The sequence below is a fragment of the Stegodyphus dumicola genome, chromosome 2, assembly GCF_044657685.1.
Source record: "Stegodyphus dumicola isolate Sdum_Otavi_A_Nest chromosome 2, ASM4465768v1".
NCBI classification, from domain to species: domain Eukaryota; kingdom Metazoa; phylum Arthropoda; class Arachnida; order Araneae; family Eresidae; genus Stegodyphus; species Stegodyphus dumicola.
The window spans coordinates 190,764,302-190,790,605 of record NC_140769.1 but is presented as its reverse complement, the minus strand read 5'-3'; the positions used below and the strand labels follow the sequence as shown (position 1 = coordinate 190,790,605).

At 33.1% G+C, this 26,304-nt stretch overlaps 1 protein-coding gene across 3 annotated transcripts in view; it reads left to right on the top strand.

The window, feature by feature from the left end:
* Positions 1-26,304, top strand: part of LOC118184403 (polypeptide N-acetylgalactosaminyltransferase 1-like) — a 92,724-nt gene that overhangs the window by 41,534 nt on the left and 24,886 nt on the right. Inside the window, exons 8-9 of one of the 3 annotated variants that reach the window (XM_085811576.1) lie at positions 1,814-1,927; positions 4,124-4,191. The exons of 1 other annotated variant lie outside the window; for it this stretch is intronic. In XM_085811576.1, coding sequence (XP_085667702.1) covers positions 1,814-1,927; positions 4,124-4,191 — 182 coding nt within the window. The remainder of the gene's footprint in view (positions 1-1,813; positions 1,928-4,123; positions 4,192-26,304) is intronic. One more of the 3 variants, XM_035354068.2, reaches the window with a different exon arrangement.

Here is a 26,304-nt window from a genome sequence, read left to right as displayed (position 1 = left end):
TCACTTTATTTAACAAATCCTGACTTTGTATTCTTTTTATAGTAACATTTTAATTTAATGGTTATTCTTTTTATAGTAACATTTTGATTTAATGGTTACTTTCAATTAATATGGAATTTTGGAATGAGCATTTGTGAACTGTTGTTGTAAATTTTTTAATAGTTTTATTGTTAACATTTTTGTTTTACTTTTGAAAATGTTTCACTTTATTTACACTGATCAGGCAAATTATTATGATCACCTCTACATTGTTAGAATGCACGTACTGGGATTACGTAGATTGTATATAACAAGATGGGAATATTATTTAACAGCTGTTGAAGCTACTGAGGCATCATTTTGTCTCAAATACGTGTTCATGTAATGGAAAAATTGCTATAGGTTATTTTAAAGGCCAGATTGTATGGCCCAAAAGTTAGAAATGAGGATCTCTGAAGCAACATTACGCATAAGGTTTTTCAAATTGTTGTTATTAGTGCTTATGAAAAATGGAAAAAGGGTGGTAAAAGCCATAGAAAACATCATAGTGTTGTGAAATGCCCAACAGCTGCACGGTGAGATAGCTTCCCCGGAAAGCGGGTCAAAAATGAATCTCCTCCAGTGGAGCAGAGAAAGAAATCTGCCAGCTGAGCAGCATGAGTCAAGAGCTGGGTTCGGGTTGCCAGATTTGGCACAAAATAGCCCATTTGGCAACAAAATTAGCTATATGTCATAGACGGAGCAAGAACATTCTACAGCACATTTTTAGTGATTTTCATGGGAATATTCTCTGGATAAGTTTAAGCTATGTATACACCCTGCTTATCCTGGAAAAAAAGTAGTTTCTGGAGTTCAGAGATTAACTTGAAAATGATTGACTGAGTCGGGAGCAGTACTTCAGTGCTTTATTGTGAAACTGTCTTCACCATTATAGCCTGAAGGCTGTGTTGTGCTGCATAGTTTTTCTATGAGTGTAAACATGTCTTTGGAACCTATCCTGTGTAATAGTGCTTACTAGTGAATAAATTATGTTTTTATTCTTCGTCAAGTATTATCATCATTTAATCCAAATCTACAAACCTGTATACCACAACAACAGCATTGGATGCCTATGCCTGATTGATGAAAGCAAACAACACAGGCTGCCTCACTTGGTTAAGCTGACTTGACTTGAAGCTGGAAGCAATGCTATTGGCTCAACTGGCTGTTAAATACTATGTTTCTTCAAGGGAAAATATATATGAAATCACAGTTCATCATACTTTGTTGGATGTGGGATTCTGCAACAAATACTTTTCTTGTATCCCTCTGTTAACCAAACGTCATTGACACTTATTATTACAATAGGCTTATGAATATTAAGTTTGGACTATGTAGAAGTATTATGCTCATGGGGATATTGTCATAGCTCTTCCTAGGACTGGTAAGTTGTAGTTGAACGTACTATAACAGCTGAGTATTATGTGGACATCATTGCTTACTAGTTACACTCTTTTATGTCATAAGCCTCTTGTCTTAAGACTGAAATTACATTGGTGAATTTTAGTTAACATCCTGGCTATTTTGGATATGTTCCTGGCTAATTTTTGATATGTTTTATAAAGGTCTTTAGGCTCATTTTGTAATCCACTGCTAAAGCTCTCCATAGAAATCTGGTATTATTCTCTATATTACTCTTACGAAGGACTTTAAAAAACCATCCCGTGACAGGTTGCAGTGTTTTGCATACCAAAGATAAAGCAATACATATTAGGAAAGGGATCATAAAGTTTTGACTGATCATTGTATTTATTTTTTTGTTTGTATGTCTGTTTCATAATCTGGTATTTTACAGTTAAAAAATCCTATAACAGGCTTATGCCTTGATTCTTTGAATCAAGATGAAGATAAGAATGAGCCTATTGGCTATTATCAATGCAAAAGTCATTCTGGTATAGTTATAAATCAGGTATGTAAGCATTTTATTTTCAAATTGGCATATGATTGAAAATAGAATATTTTATATGATTAAAAATATCAAAACTTATTTACTAAAGCAATATTGATTATATTATCTCCTGATATAAATTTAGTAGAATATATCAAAATGAGGGAACCCATAAGTAGGAAGTTAAAATCCGAAAATTGTTTTTTAAAGGAACTTGAATGTAAATCATGAAAACCTTTTTAAGGGGACTTGAATTTAAATCATGAATAACAAAATTTCAAACTGAAAAAGAATTAAAAAAAACAAGTAATTATCGCTATTGATTGGAAACTAGTTGTCTTTTCAAGGGGAGCAAACCAACTCCCGTTCAATGAACGACAATAATTAACAAATGCGAAGGTGTTTCATCCTTTACTCAAGTAAGAATGATGATGCCAAACTGGCAAATTGAGTTAAGCCAAAATTGTAGTTCCATGAAGTGATGGGATTTATAGCTAAAGTAAAGTATCAAAGAACTCATTCTGAATGAAGCATTTTCGCTAATACAAGATTCTTTGGAAATTTTGAGTGAAAAGCCAATTTATGTAGTAAAATTTAAAAGATACTTGAGTAAATGTCCCCAGACATCTTCGCTTTTATGCATGTTAATATAAGACTATTTTTTATAATAAACAGTAGTAATCTTAACTGGAATTATGAAATAGAACTCAAAGTAATAGAAATAAACATGAGAAACATAAGAAAGATAACTATGATATCTTTGTAAAAACAAATTAAATAGAAGTTGAAAAATTGAAATATATATAATAAGAAATAATTAAATGTAAAATGTGAAATGTACATGAAATATAAAAAAGCCAGAAAATGCATTAATTAACTTGCGTTCTTTCTAGTGGGTTGTCAGCAAAGTGTTCTCTTCTGTGTCTTACTCAGAAGGGGTGTGTGTCCGATTTAATTATTGCAGGCGGTGAACCTTTGAGAAGCTATTTTTTGTACGTGGGAGGGACTAAGAATGTTTGAGGGGGGGTTGTTGCGGAGTTTTTATGGGAGTGGAAACGTCTGTTAAAATTTTGAATATACTAACTAGTTAACGGAAAATAATTAATTTCTGGCTAATTGTTGTGTCGGAACAAGGGAGGAAAGAAGAAAGAAAAAAGTAATTTTCACTGTCAATGAGCTATTTGACAGACTATAGAGTATGAAATAGGCTCAATTTTATAGTAACAGCATAAGAAAACTCTGAAAACAATGATTTCTTACATTATATACAATTTTGTAATTACACTATGTACAAATCCTCCACCTGATAGTCATCCAACTTATACCGCCTTCTCAGGTTTAGGAACAAATGATCATATCCCTATCAGTTAAATGATTTAGAGTGAGTATTTAATGCCTGCCCTTTTAAGACAATGGTTAAAAAATTGATTAGGTATTAGGTTATTTTTGAGAATTTTAATAAGGAGCATAATTTCGCTTTATAGATCTATCGTGTGTATGCAAATATTTTTAATATGTTGTATTTGATTTAAGATAGTATTACTAATAACTTTTTTGGAGATGTTGGAAGTCCAATTTATTAATTTGTTAGTATTGAAATTGAAGTTTCGTGTCTTGTCAAACAGTAAAATTTTTTTGTAGTTAAGTATTTGAAGATCAAGATTATTGATGTTATTTTGCAAATGATTAGTTTTATTAAATGTAAGGCATTCTGGATAAATCTCTTAGTATTCAGTCTTATTAAAATTATTAAATGTAATAAGATCATCTATAGATCTGTAAGTGCGCTTGTAGTAATTTAATTCTTGCTGATGTAAATTCTTTGATAAATAAAAAGAGAATACAGATGGAAGAACTAGAATCTGCTCCCATTGGAAGTCCTCTGACTTGCTTAAAAAGTTGATTTTGAAATTTAATGTAGTTATGAATAATGGTGCATTTTAGGTAGGTTTTCCATTTACTAAAGTTCATAATTGTGAGCATAACAGAGAAGAGTTTAACAAATCTAGAAGGCTAGTATAGATTTCTTCTAAAGGAAGTGAGGTATATAGGTTTTCAAAGTCATAGTAGTTAATGTTTTGTATGTCAATTGATTAATGACAGGAGTGTTATTATGGATGATCCAGCAGTAGTTATGATTAGTGTTACAACATTGAAAATAATTTTACAAATTTTTTAAGCTGAATTGCAAAATAATAGTCTACATTTTTTTTGTAGTTATTAGTTCCATTTGCTATGAACCTGAATTTTAATGGTGTTTTATGGAATTTGGGAAGCACATATAGGTTAGTAAATATGCTGTATTTTGGATTTAAAGAGACATTTAGTTTTTTATGAAAAGTTTTAATTCTGTTAATTATAGAAGTTTCTCTATTGTTTGCTAATAAGTAGTTGTGTTGAAAAGTTCTGTATTAATAATTGCTGCATAAAATTGTTTTCATAGAATGCTAAAGGTATTATTTGCTTTATCTATTTTGGCAATAGAAAAAAAGTTTTTTTTTTTTTTTTTTTTTTTACATATCAGATGGTAGTTGTGACCAATTTAATGTACTTTGAAACTTGAGGTGATTAAGTGAGGTAGAAGTATTTCATCTTTCCATTTTAAAAAGGTATCTATAGGTAAATTCAGTTGATAGCTTGCTTTCACTATAAATTCATTGATGCTGTTTTCGAAAGTCTCGTAACAGTAATTTTTGTTTTTGTGTCTCACTGGTCAATATTTTGCTCCATAACTCATTAGTGTTTTTAGTTGATCATTTTGTATGATATCCAGGTTGCCAGCAATTGTGTGCTGGTGATGAGTATCTATGTAAGTACTGTAAATTGGTAATTTGCAGTTTCAAAGTACATTCTGCTGACTCATCTATTTCATGGTGGTTAGTAAGGAAGCTGCTTGACATCTTTTGATATTTAAATGCAACTATTAGTATGGTGTCTACAGCTGGAAAATAAATTTTACATTTGTTGAAGATTCTAGAGAATCGAATATTGTCAAACTGCAGATGCAGAAAATTGACTTTAAAATAAATTTTGCGTAGAGCTAGACATTTAGAAAGTCTGAATTTACAAAAATGAACCATGTCTTTTACAATTTGTATTTCGTCGTAGTTTTCGATAATGAATTTTTTACTTTTAAAATAAATTTATTAGTAAAAGAGTGTAACCAGATGAGGAGTTGCTTGGGGAAGTTTTCAGAATCAAAAAAAGCATTTTAATTGTTTTTTCAATGTAATTGTATCCAAAGTTGGTAAAAATCTCGTATTATTTATCTTGCTTCCTCTTTTGCCTCTTTGCGTTTTGTTGCTGTAAAGTTTAAATTGGCTGAAAATGGATTTATTAGAATTATCTTTGTGACTATGAATATAAGTGTTAAGACCATAAGGACAAAGTGAATCTTGTTTTAGAATAAAGAGTGATTCCTAAAAAGTTTGTTCTTTGTGATTGAGTATTATGTCTAATATCAGAAGTTGAATAGAGTTGAAGTGTTTAAAGTGCTCTAATTCTGCTGTATTAATCTGGGAAGGGGTACTTATTTTAGTGGTAGTTTTTTTTTCTGTGCATTGAATTTCTTAATGTGAGCTCTATGGTTATTGATTCGAAAGTTAAGATTGTCCTATAATTTAATATTTCAAGTGCTGCAGTTAGTCATGTAAATACAGTTAAATGTTTTTCATAGAAACTGTTGTTTGGTGTTGTCTGTAGTAGGATTGGCATTAAATTTGCATGTTTGTCATCTAGTGAAATGACATTTAATGAATTCAGTTTGAGAGATACGAGCAAGAGTTAAAAGTAAGGAGGCTGCTAACCTTCAGTACAGTAAAGTTTTTGCAGAAAAACTTTTAAACTTAAAAATAAGAAGCAAAGATAATATAGGGGGTAATGCATTAAAAAAGATAAATAGCGCTAATAGCTCCTATTTAACATATCAAATATTGAATGATCTAAAATTCATTGAATTCGAAAACAGGTTCTAATACTTGCGCAGTAGCTGCAAAGTAAGATACAGTCAAAAGTCGTTAATTCGGACACCCATAATCCGGACCTCAAAGCTACAAACTTTCTGCGCATGTGCGTGCGCAAAATACGTTTACGAATGCGCGTTTAATGTATAATGGACAGGATAAGCTAAGCTAGAATTATCTAATTATCTATTTCAGTTAATGTTGCAGATTGCGTTGTTCCTTAATCTTTGAATTGGATCCAGATTATTATTTTTTGCAGACTGTTAGCAATTTTATAAAAGTAAGCTTGAGCTTTCGATTATGTCAAATAGAATTTCCGATATATATTTACTAATATGTAAAGGATATACAAAGCGAAAGTATCTTTCGGAGTCCATTAAACAAAAAGTGGAACTGCTGCAAAAAATGGATAAAGGCATATTCTTTGTTTATCTAAACTTTAACATTTGTTTATCTAAACTTTGTTTATCTTTAACGCCACCGCAGCATGCAATGAATTGGAAGTTGATCTGTCAGCACTATCCTTATCTTAAGGGCAGATGTTTTTATTTTATTTGGCTTATAATTGCTTACTCAATGTAGTATTTCATCTCGATGTACTCCGTCTTTGATATGATTTAAATCAAATGCCTCGTCATTATAATTCACTTCCGATAGCGAAGAAAGTGACAGAGGTTATTGAAAACGAAAAAATTTCTATTGACAAATTAGTCGGGACATAGCAATTATAGGACTTGAACAGCGGAACTTTATAACTGAACAAGAAATTATGTCTGTTTATAGAATTAAAGAGAATGTATTATCACATAAAAAACGAAGCAACTGAAACAACTTACATTGAAAGAAATGTTTAATAAAGTAAACAAATAAATATTAAGCTTTTTTTTGTAAATTTTGATACTTTTTAGATCATAATTGGACACAGCTTTAGTATAGCCCACCCGGAATTTTAAATAAAAAAAATATCGCCAAGAGCGGCGATAAATGATATGATCTGGTAACCCATACTATTCGCCAAACGCAATGTAAACAAGAGGATGGAATTACGGTTACAGCTAATTTAGTAGTCAGTTACATTTATTCAATTTCAATACAAATTACCGACATATCCGTTTACTCAAAGTTTAATGCACGTGCCCTGTATTCTTACTTTTCCAGTATAGATTTATCTTAAAATTTGTCTCACGCTGCGTTGCAGGAGGAAATACAACATTTTAAATTAGAATTCTACTAAAATTAATATCTAAATACACCATTCGTAACACTGTTATTGGCGATTGTTTAACGCTCAGATACAGTGAATACTATTTTTTATATATATTTTTGGCTACTTGAGGTGATACTTTTGCGTTTAGTTATTGCTTGCTCTAAAACTGCTGTTAGTGATGTTGCAATTAAATATCAGGAGATTATAAAGAAAAATTTAAGGTGGGAGTTTTCAAACAAGCGTAAAATTTTGAGAACAGATATTTTATGTATGAATTAACAATAGTATGAACTTTTTAGAGGATTTTTGATGGATTGTCGATTATTGAAGGATAACATTTTCTGTGAAAAATGTAAGATACCATGCTGGTTAGTTAGTCAGAAAAAGTCATCGAATGGTAGTATTTGCAAGAAATGTACGGCTGAGAAATCAATTAGGCTAGGATCTTGATTCGCCTGTAGTAAACTCAATTTCTCTAGAATTTTTTTTTTTCTTTCTTTCTTTTTTTTTTTTTTTTTTTACGCTAATCAATGGAGTTGCTTATGCGCGAATTTCTGCAATTCTCCGATTTCTTTTAAGTGAAAGCAGATTTCTTAGTATATGAGCAATGCAGAGTTTATTCAATTTCTGATTTTTAAGTAAAAAGAGATTGCCATATACATGGGCAGAGCCAATGTAATGCGCGATGCCTAATTTCTGCAATTCTAGAATGTTTTTTTAAGTGGGAATAGATCGATGTGTACATGGGCAGAACCAATGTAGTGCGCAATGCCGAGGTTGTGCACGGTGCCTAGTTTGTGCAGTTCTAGGATGTTTTTTAAGTGAAAATAGATCGATGTGTACATGGGCAGAGCTGATGCTAAAGCAAAGTTTAAAGAAATTAAACATTTAGCAGTAGTAGCAATGAAAGCTCCCTGAGATATGTTGTGCAGACATTGAAGACAATAAAAGATTTTTGAACTTAACCAATTTATTAACAATATAATAAAGAATAAAAACACAAAAATAAATGTCAATATCATAGTCTTAGGAAAAATATAATATAATCATCATTCATCAAATATTTTTACCTGGTCTTCAAAACACTGGCATTCTATACAAACAAAAAATGTCCCAAACAGCAACCATGCGGCCCAAAAACAAAGCTGGCCACCCACTCAACAAGTCCATCATAATCAATGGTCAAGAAAAACACCTGAAAATTTAAATGTGAAAACACTTAAAACCGGCCTAACTCCGTTTGCACAAGGAGTCGTCGCCGTTCACTTATTTTTAATTCCGCCTTCATTGAAGAAACATGGATGCCGCCCACGGCAGTCACTCACAGGATAGCCACTGGAACCGAAGAACTTTAATCTGGAACCATCATCTCGCAAACCGGAATCAAGGCATTTTTTCACCGGATTGCATGCATCCTTTTGAAGGGGCTGGAAACCGCTCACTCACTTGCCGGGAAACCAGGAACTAGAAGGGTTGAGCCAGAGCGACGCGAGATACCCATAGCAGAAGCAGGAATGACGCCATCCCACGGCAACCAACCAGCCATCGGCACGAATCGGCCCCTCAGACGACGTAACATTGTTTCGTTTTTGCATCTCAATTAGGTTGAAACAGTCCGTTCTCAATGCAAACAGTGGCAGCAAGAAAAAGAAGTAGAAGTAACTTATTATATTATATTAAAAATAAGGACTAAACTAAATAAACATTTCAAGGAGGAGAGATGATGCAGTAAAAGGTTTAAAAATAAGCTATATTTTCCAACAAATGCCCCCCACATCATCATCTCCGACCTGAAATAAAAACCGAATGCCAGTATCTTTACAAAATTCAAAACAAGAATAAATAAATATCACAATTTCATTCAGAAATTTTTAAGAAAATTTTTCTTTGGGAAAATCTTATCCCATTATTCAAAAATTTTACCGTAGCAAGAAAGTCCAACATGTTACAGAACAATACAAAGTCATATATATGATCACACGCTCAATACTTTTACCCAGGGCCCTGGTCACTCATACAACATTCTACACTATACAATTTTACATTTACCTAATATCCATCATAATATGACTTATAACATATTAGTTTCAAATAAACAAAACTCTTAATTTAAATACACACAAAAACAAATTTCATAGGAAAATTGTTCCACAAAATCTTACCAGGTTATGCTTAGTCAGCGGTTTTGTCATGGGATCAGCCAGATTATCTTTACTTGGGACATATTTTAAATCAAAAATTCCCTGTTCAATAGATTACAAATGAAAAATAGTTTCACATCTATATGTTTTGTCCTTGAGTTTTCAATGGGTGATTTTGTAAAACATATAGCAGCCATATTATCAGCAAACAATATTGGCCTCGAAACATAGTTACTTGCAATTTTAAACTGAATGCATTCATCCAAAATGTTTTTAAACCAAACTAATTCTTTTGCTGATTCAGTCATGGAGACAAATTCAGCCTCCATAGTAGATAAACTCACTCCCCTTTCTTTAAATGTACGCCAAGATACAGGTGATTCTCCCAACAAAGCTATTTGTCCACCAATAGACACCATATCATCCCTGCTTGAAGCAAAATCCGAATCTGAATATATATTGAGCTTCAGTTCCTTGCATACCAGTTTAAGTTTGTACTGTCTGGTATTGGAAACGTACCCTAACAGTTTAAGTAATCCTTTCGCAGTGAAACTTACCAGGATTGCTTTGGAACTGAGAAAATATATTAACAGCATAAGCTATATCCGGACGAGTATGATTGCAAAGAAACGAGAGACATCCCAAAACATTTCTATAAGGATAATTCATCATTTCAGTCGTTTCTTCTTGTGTACTGGGACTTTGAGACTTTGAATATTTCACACCTTTAACTATTGGAAGGGAAGTAATTTGTATTTTAAAAGACTTAAATCAATCAACTATGTCTTCTGTATATAATTGCTGATGAATTAAAACACTATTTTTCTCATATTCAAACTTTCTTGTTTTACCTAAAATTTTCAAATCAAAATGTGAACTCAGGACTTTAAATATCCTTTTGGCCTGAACTTTACTTTTCCCAAACACAACTATATCATCAACATAAACCAACAGAATGACAAAATCTTTAAAACGATAGACACAATTACACCACTCAAACTTGATGAACCCTAGGTTACATAGTGTTCTATCCAACTCGTAGTACCATAATCGGCCACTCTGATGCAAACCATCCAAGGCTCTATCTAAGCGACACACAAAAGTTTCTTTATTTCGCTCCACAAAACCCTTAGGTAGGGACATGTAAATTTCCTCTGATAAAGGAGCGTAGAGATAGGCACTTTTCACGTCACATTGTATATTTGCCCATCCAAGGTGTGCAACTAAAAGGGAGAAAAAGAGCCTTATTACTGAAAAGTTGACTACAGGAGAGTAGGTTTCATCATAGGTATCGTATTTAATTTGCCGATAACCCTGAGCCACTAAACGAGCTTTAAAACGAACAATGTTTCCAAATTCGTCACGTTTAATGTTGAAAATCCACCTGCAACATAGTGGAGTCTTGTCTTTAGGAAGTGGAACAAGATGCCATACCTTATGCTTTCGCATGTTGGCCATTTCCTCTTCCATTGCCTCTATCCATTTAAGCTTTTCTGCAGATTTCATTGCCTGGTTATAAGTGTTTGGAATTGAAACATCTAGTCAGCTATCTCGGGTATACGACGTTGAAGGAGTACAGTTGCGTCGATTTCACCACTATAAGTATTGCTTCCCTTGAAATCAAACAAGTCAGGATCATACTGAATATTATGTTCAGTGCAATACCTTTCTACATCATTTGGTGATCGTAGTCTTTGATTAGACCCCCTCTCAAAATAATACACATCCGTACGAGTGCCGTCTGGCCTTGGAACAGGTTTACGAAGCCAAGTTACTTGTCTCAATGTAGATTGAGTGTCAATGCCAATTGTAGAAGAAGGTACATTGGTATCGGTTCTTTCCTCTATTTCAGGAAAATAGCCAACTGGAGTGTCAGTAGATTGGAACTCTACCCTTTCTTCAGATTCCAAATCAGGAAGGGTGCCCAGTGCAGCTCCACTGCCACTTTTCTGCATTCCAATCGACTCTTTAAAAGTAGCATTTATGGTTTCTACTACCTTTTGCTCATTTTCCAACCAAATCTTGTACCCTTTTGTTTGTACGCTGTACCCAATCAATCGGCCCTTCGTTGCCTTTGGATCAAGCTTAGAATTTCTTTTAGCCTTTGGAATTCCCACATAGGCAATCGTTCCAAATGCCTTAAGATGAGGTACTGATGATTTCCGCTTAGTGTATAATTCGAATGGGGTTCTATCTTGGCCTTTATGACAAATTCTATTAAATGAATGTGCAAAATACATTACTGCATCTGACCAAAATTCAGAACTCATTCCACTATCATGTAAGATTGCACGTACATTATTGAGAGCTGTCTGATTAAATCTCTCACAAACTCCATTCTGTTCTGGAGTGTATACATCTGTAAATTCGTGCTTTACACCTTTTTTATTACAATATGACCTGAATTGATCATTATCATATTCTCGCCCATTGTCAGTCCTAAAGTATTTCAATCTAAGGTTCAAAGATCTTTCCGCACGTGCTATATGCCTTTCAAATACTTCAAACACCTGACTTTTCTCCACAATGGGGTACACTACCACATAACGAGAATATTCGTCAATAAAGGAAACGAAATAACGTCACCATTCCTACCTGGAATGTTAATAGATCCCCATACATCAGAAAAAACCCTTTCAAGTGGTCTCTTTACTTGAATACCTTCTAAAGGTCTATAGGAGATTCGTCTTAGCTTATTGATTTGGCAATGTTCACAAAACAAATTAGGTGAGTGCTTTAACACAGGAAGACCTCGAACTGAATGTCTCTTACTAGTCCTGACAATAGCACCATAATTTGTATGACCAAACCGACCATTCCATAATTCACTATTCTTATGCTGAACTGTGGGTGCCTCAAATTTTACAGATTTGCCCCCCTTTTTGATTATTTTCGGGAACACATGATAGTTACTTCCTATCAACTTAGCCTTGTACAAAGTTGAATTCTCATCATCAGTAACTTTAATTTGCCCATTTTTACCATAAAATCTTGCTCCATTGATATCCACCCTAGGTCCAGATATTAAATTTCGTCTCAGTTCAGGTGAATATAACACATCTTTAAGCAAAATAACTGTATCCCCAAATTTCATTTTAACAGTACCCTTCCCATGAATTGGAAAAGTTACCCCATCAATAGCTACTAGCATATTCTCATTTTTCACAGGAGAAAAAGTATCAAACAATTCTTGATTTTTACAAAAATGATGAGATGCAGCCGTATCAAAAATCCAACTTTCATCAGTTTCTTCCAAATTGTTAACATTAGCTTGAGCTATAAAATGTGTACATGGGAATTATTATTACTTTTACTCAACTTGGGTTTATTCTTACACTTAGAAGATGTTTTATTACTACTAGATACAGCTGAGGAAACAGAAGAAGCAGGTGAGGGTGATCTGGAAACATTACCTCTCATTCTACAGTATTTTTGAATATGACCTGTTATAACACTTGAGCCCTTTAATCTGCTTAAATTTGGGTTCACAGTGAGTACTTTGAATTAAACTAAATTAACTTTAAACTTCAAAAGTCTGCACTAAAAATAACTCAGGAGCTGGTGGCCCATAACCAGAATGATGCTAAAGCAAAGTTTAAAGTTTAAAGAAATTAAACATTTAGCAGTAGTAGCAATGAAAGCTCCCTGAGATATGTTGTGCAGACATTGAAGACAATAAAAGATTTTTGAACTTAACCAATTTATTAACAATATAATAAAGAATAAAAACACAATAAATGTCAATATCATAGTCTTAGGAAAAATATAATATAATCATCATTCATCAAATATTTTTACCTGGTCTTCAAAACACTGGCATTTTATACAAACAAAAAATGTCCCAAACAGCGACCATGCGGCCCAAAAACAAAGCTGGCCACCCACTCAACAAGTCCATAATCAATGGTCAAGAAAAACACCTGAAAATTTAAATGTGAAAACACTTAAAATATAGTCTTATTGGAGTTTTCCCTATCTATCTCTCTTAAATTAAGACACGTTTCCTCTGCTAGAATTTCAAGTTCAACATTTTTAAAATTGAACTTTTCATCTGGCCACCTCAAAATATTCTGAACTACTTGATCAAATTTATCTGGAAGGAACCTAAGAAACTGGAAACATATATATACGTCTCTTACAGCCTAATTAATATCAGCTAACTGTTCAGTTATGCGTTTTAATCTAGAAGAAAAGAAACTAATACTTTCATTTGGCTTAATTTTGCAATTTAAGAACTCTGAAAACAGGGACATATGTCTTGACCGATAATCTGGCTGGAAATATTTGGCAAGCGTATTCCATGCCACTACCGGGTCATCAATTTCACATATCAAATTTCTATATTCAGGGCTTACATTCATATAAATTAACAATAATGCCAATCGACTTCTATTTTGATAGTCGGCAATAATTTCTTTTGTAATACCCATAACATCATCTAAATCAGGACATTTTTCAATACCCTTAACCAAAAGCCATGCATTTTTTTCATTCAAGACAAACTTCATATCTTTGGAGCATGTAAAGTAATTACATGCCTCAAGTTTAGCAATATTATGCATGACACTAACAGTAGCCATATTTGAATTTTAACAAAAACCGCCTCCCAATCTCTTAAGTCCTAAATTAACTTTAAACTTCAAAAGTCTGCACTAAAAATAACTCAGGAGCTGGTGGCCCATAACCAGAATGATGCTAAAGCAAAGTTTAAAGAAATTAAACATTTAGCAGTAGTAGCAATGAAAGCTCCCTGAGATATGTTGTGCAGACATTGAAGGCAATAAAAGATTTTTGAACTTAACCAATTTATTAACAATATAATAAAGAATAAAAACACAATAAATGTCAATATCATAGTCTTAGGAAAAATATAATATAATCATCATTCATCAAATATTTTTACCTGGTCTTCAAAACACTGGCATTCTATACAAACAAAAAATGTCCCAAACAGCGACCATGCGGCCCAAAAACAAAGCTGGCCACCCACTCAACAAGTCCATCATAATCAATGGTCAAGAAAAACACCTGAAAATTTAAATGTGAAAACACTTAAAACCGGCCTAACTCCGTTTGCACAAGGAGTCGTCGCCGTTCACTTATTTTTAATTCCGCCTTCATTGAAGAAACATGGATGCCGCCCACGGCAGTCACTCACAGGATAGCCACTGGAACCGAAGAACTTTAATCTGGAACCATCATCTCGCAAACCGGAATCAAGGCATTTTTTCACCGGATTGCATGCATCCTTTTGAAGGGGCTGGAAACCGCTCACTCACTTGCCGGGAAACCAGGAACTAGAAGGGTTGAGCCAGAGCGACGCGAGATACCCATAGCAGAAGCAGGAATGACGCCATCCCACGGCAACCAACCAGCCATCGGCACGAATCGGCCCCTCAGACGACGTAACATTGTTTCGTTTTTGCATCTCAATTAGGTTGAAACAGTCAGTTCTCAATGCAAACAGTGGCAGCAAGAAAAAGAAGTAGAAGTAACTTATTATATTATATTAAAAATAAGGACTAAACTAAATAAACATTTCAAGGAGGAGAGATGATGCAGTAAAAGGTTTAAAAATAAGCTATATTTTCCAACAAGAGCCAATGTAGTGCGCAATGCCGAGGTTGTGCGCGGTGCCTAGTTTGTGCAATTCTAGGATGTTTTTTTAAGTGAAAATAGATCGATGTGTACATAGGCACAGCCAATGTAGTGCGCGGTGCCTATTTTGCGCAATTCTAAGATGTTTTTAAGTGAAAATAGATCGATGTGTACATGGGCAAAGGCAATGTAGTGCGCAATGCCGAGGTTGTGCGCGGTGCCTAGTTTGTGCAATTCTAGGATGTTTTTTTTAAATTAAAAATAGATCGATGTGTACATGGGCAAAGCCAGTGTAGTGCGCGGTGCCTAGTTTGTGCAATTCTAGGATGTTTTTTAAGTGAAAATAGATCGATGTGTACATGGGCAAAACCAATGTAGTGCGCAATGCCGAGATTGTGTGCGGTGCCTAGTTTGTGCAATTATAGGATGTTTTTTTAAGTGAAAATAGATCGATGTGTACATGGGCAGAGCCAATGTAGTGCGCAATGCCGAGGTTGCGCAATTCTGTGATATTTTTAAGGTGGAAATAGATGGATGTGTACATGGACACCGAGCTTTGATGTTTTTCGGGCGAATACGGATCGTTGTGTACAAAGGAAAACGAGATAATGTGTGATGATGAGCTGTAATGTAACGTATTTTATATGCAATGTTTAACATATCGTTTGTGTATTTTAAATTTGTATTGTTGTTTTAATTGTGAATTATATTTAAGACATTATTTTTCATTTAAATTGTATTTTTAATTTTTTGGTTTTGATATGTTTATAATGCTTTCCGACTTACTATATGTATCGATAGCCCGATGATATACTCAACAGTAGCAAAACTGTAAACTTTGACCCTATAAGTAACTTTTACCTCATTATTATAATATGTAGTGTTTGCAATCATAATCGCACTTGATAATATGAGTTCTTTGATAATACAGTGTCTCACAAAAGTGATGGGACACTTGTGCTTTACAAAGGAAACTGTAATAAAATAAATTTTAAAAAAATGTAAAAATTTTTGTTTGTATGTTTCATACTTAAATTTAGTAACAATTATTACATCACATACATTTTCTCAAAATATTAATTTAATAAAAATTTAGAACGGAGCAAAAAATGGTTCACATAAGTGATGGGACACCATTAGATACTACTACGTACTATGCAACAAAAATCGTCTGAAGTAAGCAATAAAAATATTTTTGGGGGTTTTTAATTTTACTCAGCAATTGGCAATAATTTATCGCAATCGTCTGCAGTATTTCTCTCCAGTTTGTTTTGGAATTCTTGTGTTTTTTATCTCTGTGCAGCCATGAATGCTAAACGAAAAGAAACTTTGCCTGAAATTCGAAAATTAGTTATTTATTTGCATATTGAACGTGGAAATTCTATTAGAGAAACTGCTGAAACCGTTAACCTGAGTCATTCAACAGTTTTTAATATCATTAAACGATATAAAAAGAATCATATGATTCAGGATAAAAGAAGACCTGGCGGACCATCAAAGCTATCCAATGGACTAAAGCGAATTATCGTTCGAAATATTAAAAAAAATCCAAGAATGAGTGCTCCCAAAGTTGCTGCCTGATTTACAAGCTGTTATATGGAGTAATTGTTAATCCTGAGACTATTGGAAGAGTAATTCGATCTGCTGGATATCACGGTAGAGCAGCCAGGAAAAAATTCTTCGTGAGTGAAAAGAATAGAAACCTCAGACTGGCTTTCGCAAAATCCAACATAAATAAGAATTCTGATTACTGGAATGAAGTTATATTTGCTGATGAGAGTAAATTTAATATATTTGATTCTGACGGTAGAATCTTGGTGTGGAGAAAACCCAGGGAAGAATTTCGCAAACACACCATTTCTTCAAAACAACAATTAAAATCGGTGCTTCAAGAAGAATGGGGTAAAATCACTCCAGAAATCGTAAAAAAATTAGTCGAATCCATCCCAAGAAGATTAAATCATGTTTTAAAAGTAAAAGGAAATCCAACAAAATATTAAAACCTTTTATAAAGTAAAATTTTTGGTTAATATTTGGTGGAAAAGTAAGTGTCCCATCACTTATGTGAGCCATTTTTTGCTCCGTTCTAAACAATTATATTTTTATTAAATTAATATTTTAATATTTTGAGAAAATGTATGTTATGTAATAATTGTTACTAAATTTAAGTATGAAACACACCCACAAAAAATTTTTACATGTTTTCTTAATTTATTTTACTACAGTTTCCTTTTGTAAAGCACAAGTGTCCCATCACTTTTGTGAGACGTTGTACGTGTGGCGTAATTCTTCCACATGTGATATTACGCAATCGGAATCAACAGCTGCCGGTATTCGGAGCATAAAGAACTAAATAAAGGAAAAGATCGGACTTACTAATCTGGGGTGTTTCTGATTCTAATTTTCAACAGACTGCGTTAAATTTCCGCAATAGAATCGATCTTCGCTTGGGTTGGGTAGACCGCAAAAAACTTTTAGTCCTATTCAATCCAGATTGGACAGTGACAAAAAAAAGTCTGCTGCTTCAATATTAGACATTTTGCGGAGAGAGGGCAGAACTTCCCAACCTTCGTACTGTGTAATGTATTGGAAAAAAAATATATATATATATTTTCACTATTATATTACTTTGAGTAAAAATAAAAAGCCCAAAAATATTTTTATTGTAGTACATAATAGTATCTCTAATGGTGTCCCATCACTTATGTGAGCCATTTTTTGCTCCGTTCTGAACAATTGTATTTTTATTAAATTAATATTTTAATATTTTGAGGTAATGTATCTTACGTAATAATTGTTACTAAATTTAAGTATGAAACACACCCACAAAAAATTTTTACATGTTTTTTTTAATTTATTTTACTACAGTTTCCTTTTGTAAAGCACTGTATGTGTGTGTGTATGTGAAGCATTGCTTAGTGTTCCTAATTTGTAGTATTTATTTTCTTATAATATTTTCTTTCATTGCGAGAAATTAAATTTTTTATTTATTTATGTGTAGAATTCTAGTATGCCTGCCTACAGAGAATATAATGTGATTTAGAAGTTTAAGAACCTGTTTTTCATTAATGTGAAGTTTAAAATTTTTAGAAAATAATGAAAATTGTCTACTTACTGGTATATAAGGGATTATAATGTTACGTAGCAAAACGTTAATTTTTAAATATGATAAAATTGATATATTCCAGAGTATTAATTTTAAAAAAACTTTTTTTATTTGTATAAATGCTAAAGCTTAAAAATCTTTGAAAATATGGAAGCTGTATGAAATACAAGTATGAGAGACTGCAACATTCTTTATCGTTGTAATAACTCGCTTACTGTATCATGATAATTTTAAATATAAACAATTTATTATACTTATTTTCAGTTACGCCTAAGCTCAGAAATGTAAATTTAAAGAATTTGATGTTAATTTACAATAATAAACAATTCATTATTTTTTTTAAAGAGAAAATACAAATTACTCGTAGTATGGAGAATACATTGTGACGTCACACCAAATTATTTATTAAAGGTGAAATAGCTAAAGGTTTCCGATATTGTTTTTAAAATTACATCCTTTTAACCTTAATCATTTTTATTAATCATTTCTTAATATTTCTTTCTCTTAAAATTGTGTATAATAGTCGTAAACTTATTTCTATTATCCACAATTTCTAATGAAATCAAGATGGCTGCCATTCTTTGAAACACAGAGTTTCGTTGAAAATCTGGATGGCAACCATTTTTCAAAACAATGTATTTCATGTGCTTTGCCGCCAAACCAAATTCGCCAAACTTTGAAGGTGGGCTATACTAAAGCTGTTCCCATAATTGTTCTTTATTTCGTAAATTATGGTTTCATATTTTTAATTTTATAATTTCTGCATGCCATTTTACCAGATTTAAACTGATGATCTATAATCCGGAAAAATCGATAATCCGGAATCGCCGAAGTCCCAACGAGTCCGGATTAACGACTTTTGACTGTATTAATAATTTATTTACTAAAAAAATATTGATTATATTATCTAATAATATAAATGTAGTAGAATGTATCAAAATGAGGGAACCCATAAGTAAGGAGTTAAATTCCAAAATTTTTTTAAAGGAATTTGAATTTAAATCATGAATAACAAAACTTCAAACTTTGAAAAAGAAATTAAAAAATTTTAAAAAAGAAAAACAAATAATAATTATCGCTATTGATCAGAAATTAGTTGAACAAAGGAACTCCCGTTCAATGAACAACAATAATTGATAAATGCGAAAGTTTTTCGCCTTTTACTCAAATAAGAATGATGATGCCAAACTGACAAATTTAATTAGGCCAAAATTGTAGTTCCCAATCAATTCTGAGATCTAGGACAAATTCTAAAATTTAGAAAATCTGATGTGTACACCACATGACTTCCTTGTACAGAATATTAAATTATAAGCATTTTTTCTTGCATTTCATTTAAACTTATTGGATTGAATTAAATGTACTTCGCCGACAGCGCATAAACCACAATAGAATAAATGCATTCTTTAAAATTCACTCTAGTATTTGTTTACCATAGCGACACTCTGGCGCTAGATTCACTTAACAGTATTAATAATTATATAACAGTTAACTTATATAATAATTATATAATGGAAACTAAGTTAACTGTTATATAATCCAATAATTATATAACAGTTAACTTATATATTTCGTTCATATTATAACTCATAATGCACAAAATTTATATCATTTAAAGAATAGAATTATCTAATCGTTGCCACATGTTCTATTCAAATACTATAATAAAGCTAGAATGATGTATAAAGAAATTAAGCAAACAAAACAAAAAGAAACAGTTTTTCACAGACGATTGAGTATTTCTCATTTAATTAATTCAGTTCTCACTTTGCGAGAAGGCAAAAATACATAAAAACTCAAAATATTTATATTAAAAATTATAAAAATTCCAGAAAGGATTAAGCATGATTTAAATGGCAATAATAAATGAATGCGTTATCTTTGTTGTTGCGAAGCTAAGTTTCTCTAGATTGGCAACAAATCCACTAGTCTCCTGTTTCAAATGTAAACATCAATGGCCACCATCAAAAGAAGTATTAGGCTTAGCGGCACTTAAACAGCTTTAAAATTGTTGATAATTCTAAAAATATTGCATAGAGATTTACTAACGGCATAAAAACCTTAACCGGAAGATAAGAGCAACATAATTCAATCATTTTTAAAGCAAAAAATGTACAATTTACAAACATATAAGATTAAAGAAACTGAGATCACTGATCTGGGTAACATAGTGGATATATATATAAATATATTTATATACCTTTTGTGCGGCCGATTGCAACCAAAATACGAGGTGCACATCTACATGTTATGGCAGTCCTATATACAAAATTTCAATGTTCTGAGGCTACTCGTTTTTGAGTTATGCGAGATACGTACATATGTTCGTACAGATGCCACAAAAAATTCTCTTCAGAATTCATTTTAAAGCAGTTTTATAATTTTTTTGAAGGAAAAGAGTATTTTATTCTGTCCTTATGTACAGATATCACGCAAAACCATCGTTAAATTGCATTCGATAGCGGTCAAAATGGATATTTTCGTTGAAATATGCTGTCTGAAACTTTTTGCAATTACAATACTTCCTTTTTACTTCGTACAAGGAAGTAAAAAGGTAAACTTTTTTGCAATAATTTTTAGCAATCTATTTTTACAATGGGCAACTATAAATATAAAAACTTTGTATGGGCCAAATATGAGAAACTTTTTAAAATATCAGTGTTAGATGATAAACAGAAATTATCTTTTAATAACAATCTTATAAAAATAACATAAGTAAAACATCTATAGAAATACCATTAAAAAAACAGCAAAAAATAATTATTTATGAAAAATCTTAAATAAATTTTAATGAGAAGTTTGCTTCTTTGTAATCTGTTGGTGTATATTTGCAGATGCAGATAAAACAGCAACTCACAACTTTCCAACTAACTGTATATCACATATCGATTGAGACTTTTAATTATTTTCATTGTGTAAAATTATTACTCACAAACATAAGTACTTCCAAAAAGTGTCATAATTTGCATTGCATGTCTAATCATTAATCATGTAATTTTGATAAAACTTTTAGATGTCTGCATTCTGAAATTTATTTCACAAATTGATGTTGCCTCCCCCCCCCCCTTTTTTTTTTTTTTTTTTTTTTTAACTCCTTTGTAACTCCATGGAACTGTTTCTGTGTTTATATTAAATGGTGAGGAGAAAAGCATTAAAACTAAAATATTTTTTTCTGAACTAAATATTTTAAATCGTGATTCAAATTAAATTATTAACTTTTGTATTTACTGGGTGTATTTTTGTGTTCCTGAAGAAGATTCCTTTTTTAAGTACGAAAAATGTTACCTGTTATTTGACAACATGTATTTGTTCTGGATTTTGAATTTGCTTTTAAAAGGTTTGATTTTATCAGACATGTTATACTTTATTAATTTATCAAATGCCTGGCTATTGACCATCAGGTCATTAGGTAATGAGCTCTCCAATACTTTTTTACAATATAGTTCAAATTAAGTGAAGAGCACACATCTAGATGAGCAGCATCCATGATTTGTCCAGAATCACACAAAGCACATAAAGGTGAGGCAGTCAGATTAAAACGAAACAAATGAGCACCAAGGCAGTCATGTCCAGTCAATAGAGTAAACTCGGCCACAGCAGTAGCACGAGGAGAGTCCAAGACACAGTCAGCTTTTAATAGCACCCTTCATGACTTATTTTTAGTAGCACTAACAGAAGCATTATGAAAGGATTTTTTATAAATTATATTAATTTCAAGTTTAGAAGAGTGAAGAGATAGGTCTTTGGAAGACCTTTAGAAAATATCTATACCTCTTTTTGCCAAAAGGTCCACCATCTCATTTCCCCATAGGCCACAATGTGGTGGCACCCATGAGAAAGCAACCTTTGTCTGAATTCTGCTCAACAGCTCCTTGCAGCTCTGGACATGAGCACTTTGTTTTCTTAGGTTACTTGCTAAGGCCTGAAGAGCAGAACTTGAGTCTGATAAAATTACAGCCTTATCAAGAGGAGAGAGATGGGCAGAAAGCTATTGAAGGACTAACTGGATGGCCTGAACTTCACTATCAAAATGGGTTGTGTTGAGAGCCAATATGTAGGTTAAAGGAAAACAGATCACAGAAGATGCCAGCACCAGCACCCTGGGCAAAATTCAAAAGGGAACCATCAATGTAAATATGAAGCCATTCACCAGGAGGATAGCAAGTATTAATGATTTCCAAAGCGATGGCTCGAAGAGCAGTTGTGCATAGGTCATTTTTCCTCACATTCAAAGTCAAGTTCAATATGACATCAAGAACCATAAACTCCAAGTCAATTTGTACGAGTTAACAATTTATAGGCCTTTTCATTAATGGCATTATATTGAGCATTCTCCTGGGCGCATTGAATTAAACCCTTCTGAGTCTTTAGATTATGTACATTGGTACAATCGTAATCATGCCAAACAGAAATATTTGGGAGTCTAGTAAGTCTATTATAAAGGATAGGTGCATTCTTCCCAACCAGGTTAATCATTGGCTGTAAGTCACAAAGCAAATGCATAGCAAGTACGAGAGTAGTTTTAACACCTCCAGTGATCAAGCGTAAAACCTAGTTTTGGAAAAATATCAAGCAGACCCAAGACTCTATCCGAGGCAGAGACCAGCACTTCATTGCAATAATTTAAAACCGGCTGGACATTAGTCTTATAAGTAGTATTAGGGGTAACTCTGTCACAGCCCCCTTTAGCACCAGCTAGTCTCTTAAGAATGGGGAGTCTGTTCCTGGCTTTTGAGGTGACATATTTAACATACTTAGTTCATTTCAATTTTTTATCAAAGATGCAACCCAGATAAGTTGAAACATCATTATGCTGCAAGGGAGAACCTCTATAAACAAGATGAGAATTGAAAGGCTGTCTATTTAATGTTAAATACTGACTAGTAGTCTTCCCCAAGTTTGTAGTCATATTATTCTCCAAACTCCAGCTCTCCAGAGACTTATTCAGGACAGTATTTAACTTGGATTTATCACCTTTAGTTGCATGGCAAGATCATCTGCAAAAAGGGCAGCATTAGTCAATCCATCAGAAGTTAAGATACTCAATAGGTCACCAATAAAGATATTAAATAAAATAGGGCTGATCACCGTGCCCTGTGGTAAGACACTTTGTTTAAAGTTGGACACTGAATCACAAAAATGAGTGGCACAGAAATGTTGTGAAAGAAAACTCCTTATCCAAGAGAGCATATTACGGCACACACCGAGGTTTTGTAACTTCTGAATACATTTGAGTTGCCAAACTTTATCAAAAGCAGCCTCAAAGTTCACAAACACAGCCAAAACAAAGCATCTCTGATCAAGAGCATCCTTTATGGACTGACTCAACAAGATAACTTGTTGGTTTGAGGACATCCATTTTTTAAATCCGGCATGAGTTGGAGATATAAGGTTATTAGACTTGAGAAACCAATTCAGACAAGATGTGATTATTCTTTCCGTGACCTTGGATAAAACATTAGTTAAAGAAATGGGGCAATAGCTATTTAAATTATTCGGAGGTTTATTACTCTTAAGTATAGGAACGATGATCACCTTTTTCCAAATCGATGGAACACCTGTGTTCCAACTGTAGTTGTAGAGCTCCACTAATACAGAGAGTGCATTTCTGCCAAACTGCCTCAGGAAATCAGGGTGGAAATTATCTGGACCAGGGCCCTTGTTACCCCTGACATGTCTAATAGCTTCTAAAAGTTCTGCTGTATTAAAGTCTTGATAACAAATCTCGTGTGCACAATTTAGGGAAGAAGCAGAGTGACAGCGTTCCCATCTAATAAACTTCTGTTGGATCTTGAGGTCTCTCCTCAAGCATTGTCTAGAACAATAAAAAGAATTAAAAGCATTAGAAATATCTCTATGATCAGTTAAAACACAACTACCAATTTTCAATGGCTCTCTAGTAGATGCAGTCTTCTTAATCCATAATTTGTTCACGTGGTTGTAAACTCTTTCCAGTCTTCCTATGGTCAATTTTAGAAATGAAATCATTGAAACAGTTTCTTTTAGCAGAAAGAATTTCTTTATGAAGGATAGTAACACACTTTTTCCAGTATTGAATGTCCTCAGGTCGCTTGTAATGTTCAGCAGCAGTACAAGCCATAGAAGATTTTTCTTTAAGAATGGCAAGGTTTCCTATTCCAGAAATTCCAACTATTCCAGAAAGGTTCATAGATAAATTGCTTACCTCTCAGTATCCACTTTTGTGCAATATCAAGAACAATATTATTAAATCTAGAAAAGGTGCAATCAATGCTCTTCCCTGCTTCACAGAAACTAGAAATAGATCCAAAAATAGATTAAAGATGTAGAGTAAAAGCATTCCCATTAGCTATAGTAAAATTCCATCTGTGTTTAACAGAATTCCTTAGTGATTTCTTAGAGGTAAAATTGAAAGTAGTAATAATCATGCTATGGCCAGATCCAGGATATTAAATTACTTCTCTCTCAGCAACATCGGAATTGTGTGCAGAAGCTAAAGTCAAGTCTGGATTGGTTCCACTGCCGTTATATTGCAGATAAGTTGGGATGTCTGAATCATTATACAGAAGTTCCAATTTATCAGAATTCAAAAGATCTTCCATCACCAATCTAGCAAAATTTGTCTTTATAATTCCAGAGTTGACTATGGGCATTAGTATTGCCACAAACAGTTGCTTTACTGTAGAGAGTCAGGAAGCTAAAGTCAAGTTTGGTGTTACTGAATGGACTGTAACAACAAAAATTTTTTTAACTGTAAAGCATTGGTAGAGGCCAAAATCTGTTTCACTCAAACATCTAAATCGCCTGTATGTATGTATTTTTGTTGAATGGATTTCTTCTCCCTTGCCAAGTAGAATGCTGTAGCACCAACAATAACTTAGTTAAGTAAAGCAAAAACTTATTTCTTGGGATCTTCATGCTCTTTCACCACTGTGTGCCATTTTCCCTTAGGACTAGATTGTAATTGCAGGCATCAATATCTAAACACTTGACACTAAACTAAGGAGAAGAAAGGCACATCCAAATAATAGAACTACTTTTAGTCGCTTCGAAAGAATGATTGACATGTCATATAACAACGCCCAAAACCAATGAGCCATACACTAACATGATGGGGAAAAGTACCTGGTAGAAAGTAATTCAGGTGTTCGGGCAACCTATCGATATCCGAATGGTAGGGCATTTTGGGCAACTTTGATGTGAAAGAGTTTAAGTGTTTCTTTTGTTTTCCACACATCCTGTTTTACTATTTCAGCTCCATTGTATGAGGAGATAATCACTAACTTCATGAAAATCAGAAATCAGGCCATTCTCTACACCAACCAAAGTGTGGAATTTCAGTAATTCATGAGACAAATTAGCCTCAACAATAATATATATATCATAAAAGTTTAGAATAGTCAGCAATTTTTTTTTTTTTTTTTTTCCCCATGAGAAATATCACCAGCGTTCCACTGGAGAACTCTCAGTCGTTGCAAAACCTTAGAAGGACGTTTGGTATTAAAGTTCGAATGCATGACAAAAGAAGATTCAAGGAGAGCAGCAGTCACAGTAGCAGATTTTGTATTACCTAGGGTGCACCACGTGGACGCCTGCTTCATTACACCCCAACATGTTATATAAAAAGTGGCTTTTTCTTTGAAGTCAAATATTTAAATCATTGAGATGCTGAATTAAATCGATCAGAAATGAAAAATTGCATATTTATTTTGTCAGTTTTTAAATTATATAATTTTTTTAGTGTAGCACCTCTTACTTGAACAGTGTACTTCTGTATTATAAATTGCATCACTATATTCGCTTTCCAAATCATTAAAAAATTCTTTTTATTGTCAATGGCTTAATGCTCAAAACTTGAAAAAAATTACTGTTTTATTACAGGCAGGGTGGCATTTAGTATATTTAAAAGTTTGTGTGCAAAGATTCTGTTGGTGAATTATGCAATGATTACAAATATTTTTTTCTCTGTCAAGATTTTAATATCATTAAATAATATTTCTGCAATTCCTACATTCATGCTTACCTCCAACAGTTGATATACCAACAATCTTTTCCAGTGGAGGCCCACTAGCGGCCGAGCGGTAAAGTCGCTGAACACTGGTAGTTCGGTCCGAGATTCGAATCCCGCGAACTGGCTGGCTGCATGGGCGTTTTCGTGGTTTTCCCCATGTGTAACGTGTATACGAGCCAGTTTCCCTTAGAAAGACCTCCACGAAGGCATCCCTCCCCTTAGGCAGATAGCCCTCGAGGCTTTGCCATAATCACACACACACTTTTCCAGTGGAATTGAAAAGTTCTCCAACAGTGATTTTAATTCATTGTACAAGTCTTTATCTGTTGCAGTTCTTATCATTGGCATCAATGAACAAAGTTCTTCAGTTACATGAAAACTGGAATCGATTTCT